Source organism: Anguilla rostrata, chromosome 18 (assembly GCF_018555375.3).
Source record: "Anguilla rostrata isolate EN2019 chromosome 18, ASM1855537v3, whole genome shotgun sequence".
NCBI lineage: Eukaryota > Metazoa > Chordata > Actinopteri > Anguilliformes > Anguillidae > Anguilla > Anguilla rostrata.
Genome location: NC_057950.1, coordinates 5,698,004 through 5,712,032, shown reverse-complemented (window position 1 = coordinate 5,712,032; position 14,029 = coordinate 5,698,004). Strand labels below are relative to the sequence as shown.

The 14,029-nt window shown below is 45.0% G+C and overlaps 2 protein-coding genes across 2 annotated transcripts in view; one reads left to right on the top strand and one right to left on the bottom strand.

The window, feature by feature from the left end:
• Positions 1 to 3,342: 3,342 nt before the first annotated feature.
• Positions 3,343 to 12,555, top strand: LOC135244578 (very long chain fatty acid elongase 6-like). The gene is made up of 4 exons (XM_064317000.1): positions 3,343 to 3,824; positions 5,415 to 5,546; positions 8,862 to 9,013; positions 9,807 to 12,555. Exons 1-4 carry the CDS (start codon positions 3,730 to 3,732, stop codon positions 10,232 to 10,234), a joined length of 807 nt encoding a protein of 268 aa, XP_064173070.1. The 5' UTR covers positions 3,343 to 3,729; the 3' UTR covers positions 10,235 to 12,555.
• A 781-nt stretch (positions 12,556 to 13,336) lies between these two features.
• aifm2 (apoptosis inducing factor mitochondria associated 2) overlaps positions 13,337 to 14,029 on the bottom strand; it is an 11,212-nt gene continuing 10,519 nt past the window's right edge. Inside the window, exon 9 of the mRNA XM_064316999.1 lies at positions 13,337 to 14,029. This exon is cut by the window's right edge and continues 461 nt beyond it. The gene's annotated coding sequence lies outside the window, so the exon portion shown is untranslated.

The following is a 14,029-nucleotide window of genomic DNA, read 5'->3' as shown; positions in this document are numbered from 1 at the left end:
CTCTCTTGCCGTCTCTCTACACTATCCTGTCCAGAAAAGCCCATAAATTTTTTTTGACCCCACAGAACTGTCTCAGCTATTGAAACTGGTCCTGTAACATTTGCACCACTTATGTGTGAGCATGATATAAGGCCCGAGGGCGCAATCACTCTAAGCAAATATTGCTATCGGGCCTTCAAACAGGTCTGCACTAGAAATGCTTCCAGTTCTTCAACACCTTCAGCAGTATCAGTTACTTATAATGAAGGAATTTTTACTCTTTTTAAAAAAATTTTTACTGAACATATAACAATGTGTGACCGCACTTCAATGTGTGTATTATATAGCTTTACTTGCTGTGGCCATTACCACACTGTTAATTGCATTGTTGTCGTTACCACAATGTTGTTTGTACTTCATGTTGTTTGTATTCCTATTCCTGTTTCTGTGTTTACGCTTTGGCAATAAGTACAGATGTATTTCATGCCAATAAAGCATTTTGAATTTGAATTTGAAAAGAATTTGACTTCGCACCCAGCCACAAAGACCAGACTGAGGCCTCTCAAAAAATGTGCCCACTGCAATTTCCTTCTGCTAAGTGTGAGTCCTACGGAAATGCAAGAAACTGTCATAAACGTGCAAACATTTATCCTTATTCGTCCGTGATCTATAACAAACTGCATGGGTTCTGTGTCCTCCAATCAAAATGCCACACTTCCAGTAGGCCCTCGGTCCAGGAGAAACTAATTACATTGATCGCATTTGCTGCTATTGTATATCCCGGAATTGATTCGTTCTTATTGTCAATAATGCTACAAACATAAAAGCTCTTCTTATTATTTTTTTATTTTTTATGAAGCTATAAGTAGACCATGGCTTGCGTCTCCAGGACCCTGTGGTGTACTACCTGACTTTGAAGCAGGTTACAGGTAGACAAGACACCTGCAGGTGCCTACAGCTTCCAGGCTCAGTTATTGAACAGACATGCAATGTGGATAAAGAGAGAGAGAGCGCAAAGACGTCACTGGGTTGTTCCGTGAGAAATTGATTGGAATTTCAGTCATTTATGAGTCTTGTGTGTCTTGTGAGAACCATTTTGCACGGTATGTGAACACTAAAGCTTGCCAGACACCGTCCCCCGTGGGGTTTCGTTTGAAAATATTTATTGACTTTTTCTTGAAACCTTCGGATGAATTTCCATATCCAGTTACGTACACATGATAAGGACAGGGTGAATAGTTTCAGCATGAATTCTTTTGCAGTGCTGTAAGGTTGATTTCATTATGTGGAATGATATATTATGTTGATATCCCCAAATATATGTGATGTTATAACCAGTGATAGTCCTACACTGCAGTGTAAGTGAAAAAAAAACCCTGCATTGTTTGGTCATATAACAACAAACTTATTGACTGCAATGTGATACTAAAACAACTGTTAAGTAACCTCAAAAAGACTGTTCGATCTGTTTCAACTGATTACATGCACGGGACCATAGACAGCGGTGCACCAGAGATAACGATCTTTCTCCTTGCGCGCACTGTAAGCTGCAATCCTACGTTTCAAGATGGAACGGCCAATACCTCCCCTCCCCCCCGGGTAGTTTAGTTTCGCATTGGCCACTTATGGGCGGTTGCCACCGTTCCTACTCTTCTCAGTTCTCAATTCCCCCAAAACATCCAACATCCATTCAATAAGCAGGAATGTACTGTTGTCCTGTTTCTTCATGTATTTTCAGTTGGAACATTCTAAATAACTCGAAAAGCAAGCTGTAAGGGTTAGTTTTTAGAATTTTTGTTCTACCCTCGTAAAAAAAAAATTGGCTCCTTAATACAGGTGCCCTTTAACACGGAGTCGATATCTCGATCTTGTGTACATGTTCAATGGGCAAATACATATCTGAACGCAATCATTGGGCGGAAACTGAAGATAAACTACTCTGTAAAATGACATGTTTGTCCGCCACCCCTCTTAATAATAGGGAATGAGTAAGCACCGTACTGATTTCATGCGCTAACGAACCGTAGCTTTCGGTTTTCCAGCATCACTCGATCTTAAGTAAACAAGCGGATCATTTTGGGCTGTGGAAAATTCAATAAAAAATATGACTCAAATGATAAACATATATAAAAATCATATATTTTTCTGCTATGTTTTTAAGGCAATGTCTGGGTCCTATTTTTTTTATTCTTTATTTAAGTAAAAAGCAAAATTTAGTTAATCATATTCTGGAGAGAACGGAAGAAGCTATCTTCTATAGTAGTTGTTCTCAAACTCGGTCCTGGCACCCGCCCCCCCGCAACATGAACACCAACCAGTTATTCTTCATGGAATGCTTCGCTATTTCTGACATAATGTGGTTTAAGAGGGTAAATAACCCCTCTAGACACGAAAAGCACCTAATAAAGAAATTAACATCCTGTTAAAATTCTGGGATTGCGACTGTGGTTGGAACGAAAACCAGCATACACAGGCGGTCTCAAGGATCAAAGTTGGGAACCGCTGCTTTAAGGTATACTCTGTGAATGATGTCATCGCTGCAGGGAAATGAGTTCTAAAATTACATTTAAAATTAACAATTGTTCAGTGAACAGGAATTACGAAAATTTTTGTATTTGAACAATTCTGTGCCAGGTACAGTATCTCTGTATGCTATGTTTGTTGAAGTATCTGGCCTAAAATGATTTTTTTCTCTCTCGTCTTTCTTTTCTTAATAGCCCGAGCAACCATTGCACTGCGCCGTCAAAATTGCTTAGCCATTGGTTATTCTATTCTCAGACATAGTCGAGCATCACAAGACAACTTGCCATGCAGACACGCTTTCGGTTAAGTTATCGCATGGAGGACTTGTTTCTTATCTTTTTCCTTACCAGCAGCAACACAGTCAAGAGGGTTCCGTTCCCTTTGATTACATCTAGACATTATCATCATCATAACTCAATCCCTGTGATATTATTTTGTATGCTATTAATAAACTTGTAAAAACCTGTTTAAAATAAACATGTTTTTTTTCATTGGCACTTCTTTGGTAATCTAGTGAGCAGTCGCATTAGGCTGGCCTACTGTAGCAATGTACTGTAGAATTCCTTGTTCTACAAATGAACAGTAGCTATAGGCGACAGAGCTCACAAGTAAGCGTTTGGGCAAGTTTAAACAAGTTACTTATTAGAATTATCTTTTTTGTCCACTTGTGCCTTTATAGCCGCTTTAGAGCCTAGATGGACGTATTTGTAACACAGGGACTTCTGTAGCCCAAGTTAGCCGTTTCATTAAAGAGCCAAAATGGAGTCGATCTCATAGTGGTAATTGTCAATTAAGCTCACCCTAAGGGTAGGATTTAAAGTTCCCCGCATGTGAAGCACTTCGTCTCTAAGGTAGGCGGGGAACGTGTCTCGCGGTCTCCGCCCTGCGATTAAATTTCTCTGTGTGTCTGGTAGGAGATAGGCTATAAGTAGGCAGTTACTACCGAACTCGAATCATTACATTGAATAAAACAAGTCTGCAAGGTGGAGTAGTCAACATTCCTTTATCCGCGTCGTTTTACTCAGTTTGTTTCCTGTCGCATTCCATTCCACTGAAAGGTTATAGGCACAAGCTATAGCCTATTTTTTTGTTTTATAGATAGGTGCAAACGGTATTTCGCGTTGTTCGGACAGATTACTGAAACTGAGTGACCGACCGCATCGTCAGTGCGAAGGAGAGAAGATCCGTGGGGAGTAGCCTACTGGAGCGGTACCAGTTGAGATCAAAATGAATGAGACGGACCATCATCTACATCTTGTAGAATATGACTTTGAGCGGCGATTTGACGAGAGGGTCGCAATCGAATGGATGCAAGAAAACTGGTAAGAGAAGCACACTTTGATGGGACACTAATTGCGTTTCCTCTAAACTAAATCCGTATATGGGCTACCCGCAAGGTGTGGTCGTTTAGGGAGCGCTCTCGATACTCACGTCAATCCGTTTTCTATGCAATTCTCACGGAACTTATTTTGGGTAACTAAATGTATGTGGCTGGCCCTATTTGTGAATTTTATCTGGTGGTGGTGTTTATAACTAGCTAGTTAGCTGATCGGATTGCCTGCCGGCTAGAGTGATTTAGTCATTACGTAAAACCAGTGATTATCGTATCATTGACTAGCTGTAAATTGCTTTCCGATCACTGCCTGATTTTAATTTATGTATTCGTTAGGCTACCCATTTTCGCAACTGTTCTTAAATAAACTTAACCTACGAATATCTGGTCGCAAGTAGCCTATTTTACTGTTCACCAAACTAGACACACGTTGGCAAGGTAGCTAGCTACACCGAACACGTTCGTTTGCTACTTTTTATCAAGAGTGAAATTCTGTCTCCACTCTCCAGGGACATTTGACGCGAACCAAGAACCTGATAGTGAACACGAGAATCGTGTAACCCCTTTAGTAGTCTAATGTTAGCCTAGCCTATATTTGGTCTTGTGTCCCTACCTAATTGTTTCTGCTGTCATCCCCGTTTAGGATATTTTGAGTTTCGGTTATAAAACGTCAGTCCAGACAGTCAGACCGCGAGGTTACGAAATCTCAGAACACAAAAGAGATTGTTAAGAGACGTAACAATGAAAAGTTGGGCTTTTTGTCTTGTTATTTGTAACTGCATGTTAAGATGAATTTGCCTCTGACAGTTGTCATGCACAAAGCGTTTGTTTTCAGTGGAGACGGGTGCATGGTATAATTGCTCCAGCTGGCAACAGTAAGAACAATGTTGTGATTCGTACGAGATTCAACTCTTACAGTTGTGTTATTGCTTTGAACAGTGACATGCAACCATGCACTCGAGATTGCAAGTTGAATGAAGCGTAAAGTGTTGCACGTGAGAACGACGACGCATGTATAGCCCCGCGTTTGGCATACAAGGCACAGATGTGAGCTGTCATAACGTATCCATGGTGATTTTGTTTACATTTTGCTCCGCACACACTCCTCTTGCGGAGACGAACAACTTAAAAGGTTGCTTTGCGGTTCACCGCGCGCCTGGTTGCGCTTGCCCTTCTCTTGTATCATTGGCGCACGCTTTTTCTCTTGATGCTGCTCACGCGCTCACCTTCAGCACCACAAGGAGTAATGGTAGGCTTCACAATAGGATTTATTTCACGGCAATTTTCCTTGAGGGTTTTTTTTGTCGGTGAACGCATGACTGTATGCATATATTTTTGCAAGTAAGTTAATGTTCTAGTTTTCCTTACGGTAATGTCACGTTTTAAATTGGACTAATGGCACGTGACCCTGCATTAGCCACGTTGTGGGCTAGTGTAATTTTATTTTCATTTCATTAATTTATTATACAATTCAAAGTTCGTTGACATTGTTCGATTACCTGTAATGCCAATTCAATTCAATTGTGGGCTGCCTGTATGACATCTGGATGTTGCTGACAGGAATGTTTTCTCTCTGCAGGAGCAAGTCGTTCGTGTTCTGTGGCCTGTACGCAGCGGCCATATTTGGGGGCCAGCATTTTATGCGGGAGAGGCAGAAGCTGGACTTGCGCAAGCCATTGGTGCTCTGGTCACTTGGACTGGCCCTCTTCAGGTAGGTGAACACACCCCAACCTCCAATCCTGTCAAAATAAACTGTCACTTCACGTTTTTCTTTGAGTGGAAGCTTCTTGCATACCGTTGGCCAATACAGACGAGCAATTAATTTTATTTGAGGTTCTAGTTGAATACTGATGTGCATTTGTCCTCACTTATCCAGTTTGGTGTTGGTTCTGTTATTAGATCAGTCATTTTTATGTTCATACGAATTCACCGACGGTTCAACGATTTGACATTCTTTCAAGTATGTTGACGTGTCAAAGGTCCACGTTCAGTCAACACGACGGTCGGACTCCCGTTCGGTCTGGGAGGAGCTGTGCCGTCTGCTGGTCTTCTGCGGTGCGCTTCAGCACTCAAATGAATAATTGATGTCGGTTTGGCGGGCCTTGGTTCCGAAGGCCTAAATTGGCCGCTTGATCGAAAGGAAACCGCAGAAATGCACGTCTTACGCCGTGGGATTTCGGGTCTTGAGTTTGACCCCCCCCCCTTGTGAAACAACGGTTCAGTCAAACCCAAGTTAACGAGAGCCCCCCTGCAGTTAAAACAGTAGGAACGCCAAAGGCCTTGAACCTCACAGGTTGCAGAAATGCTGGCCTGGCAGTAAATGTGTTTTACCTGTTCAATGCAGGTGAAGCCCACATTGTTGTTTTATGTTAATGAATGGCTTTGGGGTCTTGTTTCCATGCAACCCGCACACGCGGTCCCACCCCCCCCGGGCAAATTAAAGAGAGCTTGTTAGGGGATTTGCCTTGGAGACCTAACCGTTGATGACAACATCAAGGTGATCTTCCTGCCATGCCCGTTTCCCTGGAAACGCCTCGCCCATACACAAAACAAAAAGCATTCAGGCTGCTAATGGCTAGTATTGATCTTTTTTTTTTTTTTTTTTTCTTTCTCCTTTTCCCTTCCTTCCCCCTTTAAGACTGAACATGCTCTCTGTGCGGTACGCTAAGTGAATGTGTCGGTCCTGTGAGCCTCTAGCGCATTAGGGAGTAACCGTTGGCCACAGCCATGGTAATTCCGCTCTTGGCACGCGTGCAAAAGCCGCCATGTTGTCTGGCGGTTTATAAAGCCATTGGTTTTGTGGGCTTTCCTGATTGGGTAGATTTCCTAATGTAGCTATACGGATGTTTATGTATAAACAGTGGAAGTGTGTGTGTGTACGCGCACAGTCCACAACCCTGCAGTGCAGGTTTTATAATCCTAATCCGCACGAGCTCTGCAGCATGGCTGACCTGGAATCCCAGCCACGCCCCTCTAATCCTCGAATGACGTGTCACCTCATTTGCATAAAAATGGCACGGGTTCATGCAAATGAGTCGACATTGATTTCCTACCGATCTGGAATGTTTAACTGAGAGAGATAAAATGTACCAATTTTAGGAATGTTGTTTTTTTTTTAATTTATTTTTTTATAAAGATTAGCATAGCCTTTTCCATAGCATTTAGATTTTTTTTTAATTTTTAAAAAAATGGGCTACTCATTTTGTATCTTTGGATTGGAGTTAAAGTTGACAGCCAACAATCAAACTAGCAGTAATGGGAATGTTTTTGTAACATTTCTCCCTTCCCTCTCACAGGCTTTAGGTCGTGATGTCCCTCTTTCAGGGCCTGCTGACTTTGATTTCTCCTGATATCTAATGCTGATTGTTCCATGCTGTGTTGTTAACAACAGCAGTGAAATGTGTCCCGCTGTCTAGCTTCTTTAGTATTCTGGAGTCTTCTCAATGGGGAAAAAACAAATATAAAATTGACTGTTTTATGATGTGCACATTTTTGCCTGTGATGCCAAGGACAAGAGGCACAGTATTGAGTCCAGTCTCGTACCCCGTTTCTTGAAAAAACGAAAGTGTGGGTAGAATCTTGTCTGTGCCAGAATCTTGAGGTAAATTGACATAAGTGTAGCAACCGTGTTGTCCTCGTCGCCAATATGAATATCGGGGGATGGACAATTTTTTTTAAAGCCTTAAGTATATTGCACACAGCATTAGGTGAGCGTCTTCTGCGTGCACCTTCGTTTCACAGTCCAAAACCGCAGTTTCAGCTTTCTTGGATTTGGCTTTTACATGAAGACTAACTGACATTCCTCCACGGTGACAGCTTGTTGACAAGCAGGTCGCTTTTGTGTGAACTGTCAGCGTGAATGTGAACAGTGGAACTGTCGAAATGAGAGCACATCGGTGCACAATCGGATCTCTTGTGTTGTCTTGGTTATTGAGTGTTATCGTCCGAGGTGATCTAACAGCCAAAGCCTCAAGTTGTACATTCTGGCGCGAAACAGTTGCCAGGGGTGGGTAATTTGGCCCGTGCGATGGTACTGCGTGTTCATGTAAAAAAAAAAAAAATTGGGAAGTGGTGTGATTAGCTCACAAAAATGTCCCTACCTGCCAGACAGGTGTATCTGGTCTAATACAGTTTTGGCTCCTCCAAGGTGCTAAGGCCGTGTGAGGGTAACTGATGGATATATTACTGAAACTGTCCAAAACCCCCCAGTTTTTATGCCTCATTTTTAAACTGAATTCCATATAGCAGTTTTTTTTCTCTCTCCCCATTTGTCAGTTATTTTGGCATTCATTCAGAATTAAAGTTCATGTGTGATTTGTATACATTGAGCATACATAAGCTATAGGTCATGTATCTAAATGGTAAATGGACTTCATTTATATAGCGCTTTTATCCAAAGCGCTCCTGCAAGCATGTGTTTTTGAATGCTTCTGTATATGAAAGGGGGTTGGTCTATATGCTAGTTTATATTCCAACAAATTATCCTGGCTTGGTTTTCTAAGTAGATGTATATCAGATCACAGTAACATTTAGAATATATGCGTAATCTGCAGCTTTAACTGATCTGTTTAAAAAATGTAAGATCAAGATATGATTGATCTGAATAAACAGACGCCAAATCCTATTTTGTGTGTAGCAGGGCTTCCCAACCCTGTTCCTGGAGATCTACCGTCGTGTCACTTTTCACTCCAGCCCTAACAAAGCACACCTCACTCAATAGCCAGAGAGCTCATTGAGCTGCTAATTCGTAGAATCGGGTTTGCCAAATTAGGCTTGAAATTAAAACCCCCGGGGCGGTAGATCTCCAGGAACAGGGCTGGGCAGCCCTGGCGTATAGTGTTTCTGACGGTCCTACGGTAAGCCGGAGGGGTCAGTCATTACTGATAGTGGTGTGTGAAGTTGGCAGGGTCCTGCGGTAAGCCGGAGGGGTCAGTCATTACTGACGGTGGTGTGCGAAGTTGGCAGGGTCCTACGGTAAGCCGGAGGGGTCATTCGTTAACGGGGCTCTGTGCTTCTGGTTCCTCAGCATCATCGGGGCGGTGCGGACCGGCTGGTACATGCTGCACGTCCTCAACACCAGCGGCTTCAAGCAGTCCGTGTGCGACCAGAGCTTCTACAGCGGGCCCGTCAGCAAGTTCTGGGCCTACGCCTTCGTGCTCAGCAAGGCCCCGGAGCTGGGTGAGTGAGGGGGGCGTGGTGGGGGGGGGGGGGGGAGGAACGTTCAGGTGCAGGAGACTGGAGGGAGTTTCCTGTGGATATGTCCGGAACTTAAAAAAAAAATAATAATAATAATTTTAAAGATTCTGTTTAGCTGGTTCCCATTGGCTGTTGCCCACGTAGGAAGGCCCAGTGAGACTGTGGGCGGGGTCCTGGTCCTGGCCCTGGCCCGTGCTCCGTGGCGCTCGCCGTAGATGCTATCAGTCGCCCTGCGCGTTTGCGCTGGTGTGAAATTACACAACGCTGCTTTTGTTAACATCACATCCTGTCCCGTACCCTTATCTAGCCCTCCTCTCGCCAGCTCTACTCTTCAGAGGCCACGCGAGCTCGTGTGCACTCTCCCAAATTGGATGATGGAGTGTAGTGATGGGAGAAGCAGGGGGATATGATTAGGCATTCCAAATTGAGACTAAAATAAGCTGTTAAAGGGCCCAGTCCATTAGACGGTGGTAATTTTGGCCTTCAAATGCATGCATAGGTCTACATGTTGTCTGCTGGTTTGTAATGCACTTTCCGGATTGTATTGATTTCCTTGATGTCGCTATAGGGATGGTTCTGTTTAAACTGTGGAAGCAAGTGTGCATGTGTGCACTTGCAAATTCACGGCCCTGCAGTGCAGGTTTATAATCCTAATCAAGGTCGAAGGATGTACAGACAAACACTAAACCATCAAAGTGCATGCGTGCTTGTGTGTGTGTGTGCGCTTGTGTATGTGTGCGCGCGTGTCCTCACTCTCTGCCCCTCCCCCTCACAGGTGACACGGTGTTCATCGTGCTGAGGAAGCAGCGGCTGATCTTCCTGCACTGGTACCACCACATCACCGTGCTGCTGTACTCCTGGTACTCCTACAAGGACCGGGTGGCTGGCGGCGGCTGGTTCATGACCATGAACTACCTGGTGCACTCGCTGATGTACAGCTACTACGCGCTGCGGGCGGCGGGGGTGCGCGTGCCCCGCCCCTACGCCATGATCATCACCACCTCCCAGATCGCCCAGATGGCCATGGGCCTGACCGTCAGTGGCCTGGTCTACCTGTGGATGCAGGAGGGCCACTGCCCCTCCTACCTGGACAACATCGTGTGGTCTTCCCTCATGTACCTGAGCTACCTGCTCCTGTTCTCCTCCTTCTTCTACCAGGCCTACCTCAAAGGCCCCCAGGCCAAGGGCCCCAAGGGAGAGTAGGCCTCTGCCCCAAGTGCAGGTCCCCCCCCCCCCCCCCCCCCAAGCGAGCAAGGACGTCGTAACTCAGTGCGCACTGACTCTTCGGTTTTATTTCCGGGTTCCTGCTGCTGTAGCAAGTCGGGCTTTGTGTCCAGAATCCCCCCCCCTTGCCTTGTTTTCCCTGGCAACCCAAAGGAAATGCATCTGTAAGCTGTACCAAAAAAAAAAAGAATTTGTTTTTTTTAAACTCGATGCAAAGCAGAGGTATGTGCAGGGCTATCGCAGGTGAACGCGATGGCGTGATCGATCAAGGGTTATTCTGGGTATTAGTGATAAGTTCAGTACACCTGTGGGTATGTTGCCACCGGCAACCTCATTTTGACAGGTTGGTGTTTTTCTTTTGTTATCCTGTTTAGCATAGTGAGCTGTGAACACACCAGAGGGTCTGGCTTGTGTTTTTGAATTAGGGGGATCACCATGGCCAGTTCTGCACACACCCCAACGCTTTTTTTTTTTTTTTTTTTTTTTACAAAGGGAGCTTCTCTGCCAGGCCTCAGACCTGGCCTGAAGGTATCAGTTGTAGTATCAGTTTCACAAACTAGGGTTTCATCCAATCAGTTGGCTGGATTTGATTGCAGTGGCACAATGGGTGCTGCACAAAATGAAGGATGTTTTATTTCCATTTTATCACTGCACTTTAATTGAGCCAGAAAGGCAGATTGATTTTTTTAAAGGACATCCTCAGCTTAATATTGTTCACTTCCTGCATCATAAATGAGCACAAAACAACAAGCCATTGTACTACATCCCCCCCCCCATTCTGCATGGTAAAGTCTCATTTGCTGCAAGTGAATTGAAACTACTTTTGTCCCATTTTTAAGTATCAGTATTAAGGCTTTCGCCTGGGTGCACCCGCCAGACGAAAGCTTCATTTTTGTTTTTTTTTTGTTGTGGAGATGGCGCGACACAAAGCCGCGGTCGACGCCTCCGATTTGTTTGCATTCCGCCAGGCGTACTGTGGATGTGCACAACCCTGTACCGAGTTTCTGTGCCGACCAGCCGAACCGCATTCCTCTCCGACCTCATGTGTAAAATATGTCCTCACCCGCTCCCCCCCCCCCCCCCTCCGAACACGCCCGAGAGGAGCCAGCAGTGTTCCGATGACGCCGTGCGGCCTCCAAACCCTGTTCCCTTTTCTCACGTCGTTCCCCTGACTGGCGCTGCATCTCTCCATCTAGAACCTTCCTTTCTTTCCTTCACCCCGCCCCCCCCCCCGCTCAGTACGCGGAAGCCTCTCGCCTGCCGCGTGACGGACGTCGCCGTGACTACCGCGATGCGGTCCGAGATGAAGCGCGCACGTAGAGGCCGCCCGATGGAAAATTGGCGGGTGGTTTTTGGGAGGTGGGTGTAAAAGCCTGGTGACTCATCCCTGTGCTTGGTGCGGAACCTGCCGGTTAATTGCCCGGTCGTCGCCGGTAACGCCGAGCGACTGAGGCAGGCCCGGTTCACAGGGAAAGGCTGTGGGAGGACGTTATGGTAATGAGCTCTCATTCTGCCTCTCTATTGCATACCTTTCTGTAGTCTCTCGTCTGCACCTCCTTCATAAATGGTAGTTTGAAGGGGGGGGATATTGCTGAGTGGACAGTGATAAATAAATGAATGGGTGTGAGTATTTGGATTCGATGGCTAGATTTTCTCCAAAAATGGTCCGAGAATAGTCCAATCGCTTGTATCCGCAACTCCTTGATCTTATGTGCAGGTTTTTTTTTTTTTTTTTTTTTAAGCAGTTTGTTTATTTTTGTATGTGTGTGTTATGAAATGCGATTGTAACTAGCGATTGTACTTCTGTGTATCGGGTGACTTGCTGTGAAGGCGTGCGGCCAAATGCTGCTCACCGACTGTTGGCGTGAAATTTTAGGGTCCTTTCTGATGGCGGTGAAGGCTGTTTGGTTACCAACGCGGCTCCTGACGTGGTTTGCTGGGAGACGTGGTGGCGTATTTATTTATTTATTCAGTCCTGATCTTCGCGGCGCTGGTGTTCTGTGCACACTGGAAGCGGATCGTGGTTTTAGTGCCGCTGCTGCTAGAGCCAAATCAGAACTCGATGGTGTTTCGGCGAACGCCGTCCAATCGGAGTCGATGAAATGAAAGCAGCCGCCCTCCTGTAGCCGGCACCGCAGTGTTCATCGCGTCTCGACACCCAGGTGCTGCGTTCGGGTATGCCGCGACGAATCGTTTAAAAAAAAAAAGCACACCTGTATTCATCCTTCAGTCTGCAGAGGCTGTATTGTGGGAGTTTCTCAACCACTATCTTAAAAAAAAATAAAAATAAAAAATAAAAACACGGAGGTTTGCACTTGACTCGCACATGTACTCCACTGGCAACGTTCAGGGGAAATGTTTAAATGTTGAGTTTTAAGTTTGTGCCAAATGATGCTGAGCATTTTCTCTTCTGTGTTTTTAAGGTAAATGCTGCTGATAGCACCTGACCCTGTTCGATCTTACGCGTCGCTAAGCCTTGGCCGCTGTAGAGCATGGGCACGCCCAAGCGTTTCTCCGTCAACCTGTCTCACACAGTCGCCTTCGCAACTGTACTGGTATCGAATGTAACGTTATAATAAGGGCTTTTATGTTTTAAACGTTGTTGAAATGTCACAAAATAAAAAACAATAAAAAAATTGTACAATCTTACTGAGGTGTTTTGCGTGCTGTGTGGGTTTAAGGCAGTTACAGGAGTAAAAGCCTAGGGTTGCAGGCTTAGTGGTTTAAACTAGAACCAGAAGTCCATGAAGGGGGGTATTGCACTAAACCCAGAAAACTACTCAATTAGAATTAAGGGACAATCCATGACAATTGACATGGTCTACAGATGTTCTAGATGAGCTCACTGGTCAAATGGGAAAACTGAAGAATCAAAATGGGTGAATCCAAATCCTTTACAAATGTATTGTTGTCATCTGGTCCAGCCTCACTATGTACAATGTTTTGTCAACGTGAAACGGGTGATTTTATTTGTGCCACCTTTTGCATACACTGAGTGCGTAGTACATACAGAGTAGTGATCTTGTTAATTTGTGTATGATTGTTTAACAAACTTTAACACCTCTGCAAGGAGAACAACCCTACAGTAACATATTTGCTTTATTCAATGAAAGGACTACAAGATTGGTATGAAAGAAATGGGGAAAATACAGAACGCTATGTGAAACGTCTTTTGCAATTTTTTTTGTGTATTAATAAATCGTAAACTCTATAGCTATAAGCCCACACACCCTTGGAAGAAAGCTTTTCCTTGGCACCTTAACGGTAAACTACAGCTGCAACAAGACCAGCACTGTACGGTCACTGCAGCGTGGTGAGGTCATAAAGCGCAAAGGCAGAATGGTCTCAGAGCGGGAAAGGGCAAGGACCTCAAGCCAACCTTCGCTTTTAACCACAGCATTTAATTAGCCCAAGCCATTTATGGGACGTTCTGTTCAAGCTCAATTTCTTGACAGTGACAGCCGAAGTACTTTTTGTTGACCGTAAATTAAATGTTGTACCGCGGTCTGATCTACCCGTGAGTACGTCTCGGCCTAAACAGCTAATCGGCTAATCGGCTACCTGAGCCAGGGGGGGTAATTGGTCGAAGGGACGCCTTCCGGGTATTTTCCCCAAAATGCCCACCCCTGTCTCAGGGCCAGGGGCACTCTCTTCAGGGTGGTCAAGCACAGCAGTCGAAGGCTGGTATGTGTGTGTGTGTGGTGGGGGCTGGGAGTGGTGTGTGTGTGTGTGTGTGTGGCGGTGGGGGGCGTGAGTGTGGGTGTGTGTGCCTGT